At 37.7% G+C, this 3,250-nt stretch overlaps 1 protein-coding gene across 2 annotated transcripts; it reads right to left on the bottom strand.

The window, feature by feature from the left end:
* Positions 1 to 397: 397 nt before the first annotated feature.
* On the bottom strand, positions 398 to 3,016 carry LOC136228852 (subtilisin-like protease SBT1.9). 2 transcript variants are annotated; one of them, XM_066017340.1, is made up of 2 exons: positions 2,246 to 2,459; positions 398 to 2,156 (listed from the first exon to the last, which is right to left on the bottom strand). In XM_066017340.1, exons 1-2 carry the CDS (start codon positions 2,327 to 2,329, stop codon positions 699 to 701), a joined length of 1,542 nt encoding a protein of 513 aa, XP_065873412.1. In that variant the 5' UTR covers positions 2,330 to 2,459; the 3' UTR covers positions 398 to 698. The 2 variants fall into 2 exon arrangements, with proteins under 2 accessions (XP_065873412.1, XP_065873411.1); XM_066017339.1 differs by having other exon boundaries at positions 398 to 3,016.
* Positions 3,017 to 3,250: the final 234 nt, after the last annotated feature.

Here is a 3,250-nt window from a genome sequence, read left to right as displayed (position 1 = left end):
CTGATTGACACTTCGATCACTTGATTGCTCACACAGCATGTTGCTATCTTCACACGTCGTGTGAGCTCTATTTCAGGCTCTTTCCGGATTACTCGTGTTGATGTCCTCATCAAAAATTCTAGTAATCGTAATATTATGTGACCACATATCAAAATATGTAAATATGTTCACTTATAATTACTTATTAAATTTTCTAATCATGTATATCAAACTTGGTATAATCAACAGCGGATACCATTCTTAATAAATAATTAGATTGAAAAGAGATCCCATAATCTATAGCATAGTTTTTCTAGTTTGATTTCAAAGTCAAACTTTGAAGAAATAGAAAGAGGAAAAAGTATATTCAAAAAAGAAAAAATAGAAAATAATACTTGAAGAATAAATAAATTACTTAGGATAAAGCCCGAACATAAACAACACTACTGAATAATGTATAAATGTTAAACTATTCAACAATGTAATATAACACTTAATACAGAGCAGAAAACGATAATCGGGATCAGTACTGGTCATGTTCACTCAAATAATGTCACGTCAATCCAACAATTGATGTAACATTATCTAAATAGAACGTCAATCCAACAATTGATGTAACATTATCTAAATAGAACGTCAATCCAATTGTTGATGTAGCATTATCTAAATGGAATGGCGAGTACTCATTCCGGTCCACAATAAATAATTATTTCTTGTAATTAAGGAGATTCTCGAATTAGATTTGTGGCGACTATGGGGCTCCTAACATTATATTTACCTTCATCATGAACCCACCACAATGAACCATGAACCACCACTTCTTCTAACTTTGGTCCCTCCATCTTCAAACTCAGTTTATAGCTCAGCTTCTCATTCTTCTTCTTGAACACCAACTTTTCAGGCTCCACTTTCACTTCTATCCCACTCATCCCTGTCACTTTTGCACTATAACTTGACATTTCATCTCCAACGTTGCTTAAAATCCTTCTAAATTCTGTTTTCCCCTCGGAATCCGAGTCGAAATAAGCAACGAAAGAAGGGTAATTAAGATCCAAAGACTTGTTTACACAATTAGGATTAACATATTTTGTGATAATCTCTATTTGTTTCTTTGAGTAATTCATTGCACAAAGAAGCTTTATGTAATCTTCTGCTGTTACATCATAGATTAGCCCCGGATCAAGTGATTTACTAGGATTTATATGGCCAGATCCTATGTCTAGAGGGCTGGCTTCCACAACATTGTTTCCTGCATCTTTAATAGGACTTTGAGTGTTATCTAGTGAGCTTGATGTGGTCATAAGTGCTGATCTAATGGCTGCGGGACTCCAATCCGGGTGCACGGCTTTAATCAATGCTGCTGCACCTGCAACATGAGGGGCTGCCATTGAGGTTCCTGATAGCAGATTGAATTTGCTAAATAAAGGATTTGTTACAACTTGTGCTACTGAATTAATTGGTGACCATGATGCTAGGATTAATGTGCCAGGGGCTATAAGGTCTGGCTTTAAAACATAGTGACAACTTGTAAATGGTCCTCTAGAGCTGTATCTATCTACCTTTGGTGCTGATTTTGTGCCTATATTCGTCTGCCGAAACTGCAGAACTCCTCGCGGATTTTCGCTTTTCTGTATATAATCTATTACTCTTTCTCCGTCTTTTGTTCCAATGAATCCGGCTTCAAATGAAGTACGAATGTAGTATTCGGAATCCGACAGAGAAATATCTGCAATAAAAATCGCCCCTGAAACCCCCGAAGACTTAACATTTTCGATTTGATCACTTAAACTCGGACTCTCCTTACACACAATTACACTATTTTTGACATTCTTCATTGCCTCCACACTTCCACATTCATTCAAGAACACAAGGGGCCTTTCTCTTAAAGAGTAATTCCCCGGATACAATGTCATGAAACCAATCTGTTTCCCATCCCCCAATATTAAAACTCCCCCGAATTCACGGTCAACGGTACTAGCACCCACGGTTGTTAACCACGGTGCACCATTGACTAATGAGTAATAATCAGGACCATCATTTCCAGCTGATGCTACAACAAATATACCCTTTTTCATAGCTGCAAACGTGGCTACCGCGATGGGATCATCCCCCAAAAACATGGCATCATTTGCTAAAGCTAACGATAACGACAACACATCAACCCCATCGCGAATTGCCTGATCAATAGCAGCAAGAACATCAGACTCATAAACACCATATTTCCAAACTGCTTTATACATAGCTATTTTAGCCCGCGGCGCCATACCTCTAGCCGTCCCACTGGCATAACCGAAATAAGAGGCTCCGCCCGCGAAGTTTCCTGCAGCAATTGAGGCAGTATGTGTCCCATGTCCACTACTATCTCTTGGAGAATTCACAGAAATTTTCAACTTTGGATTGTTTGCAATTAGACCCTTGTTGAAAAAATGTGCACCTATAACTTTCTTGTTACATAAGGAAGTATTAAATACACATCTTCCTTTCCATCTAGAGGGAACTGGACTCATTCCTTTATCACTAAAGCTATCACTCTCTGGCCAAATTCCGGTGTCAACCAATCCAATGATCACATCTTGGCCGTAATTCGCGGCTGGCCAAGCACCGGAAAGAGGATTCAGGCCAAGGAATTGGGGGGTGTGAGTTGTGTGGAGTTTAAGAGGACGGTCTTGGGTGCTAGAAATGTAGCCAGGGGATTTTTTGAGGGCTTCAAGTTGAGAATTTCTGAGATGAGCACTGAATCCATGGATTGAATTGGAGTAAGAATAGATATGGTTAGAGTTTGAATTGTGTGATATAGATGAAAGAGTTGAAATATACCAATTATGATGATCAGAAAATGGTTTTGGCATGGCTGATATGTTCATATGAATGATGTATGTTTTTGAAGATTGTGAGAAAACAGAGGTGAAGTGGTTGAAAATTGTGAGGAGAATCAAAACTAGGGAAGCCATGGATGAACCTGAACCAAAAATGCTTGCTTACTTTAGTTTTTTTTAAGTATCCCAATAGGCCAAAAAAGAAGAGACCAAAGCATAAAGAAAAGGGATTCTTTTCTCTTCAAAAGTATAGTGATGAACATTTTCATGTTCAAATTTTTATTATTATCTTTAGAAAAGAATATGGACCCAAGTGTCACCTCATTTTCCCTTTCTCTTTCTCCTTCAATTCTGTAATTGTCCCTTCCAAATATTAGGTAGATTTTGTATGTTTTCACAAGTTTCACTTTATATATTAGAAGCTAAGTTAGTTTCTGTTAATGGGTTGCTCTATT

Source organism: Euphorbia lathyris, chromosome 5, assembly GCF_963576675.1.
Source record: "Euphorbia lathyris chromosome 5, ddEupLath1.1, whole genome shotgun sequence".
Lineage (NCBI taxonomy): Eukaryota > Viridiplantae > Streptophyta > Magnoliopsida > Malpighiales > Euphorbiaceae > Euphorbia > Euphorbia lathyris.
The sequence above is the reverse complement of the archived record's forward strand: the minus strand, read 5'-3'. Positions and strand labels throughout refer to the sequence as shown.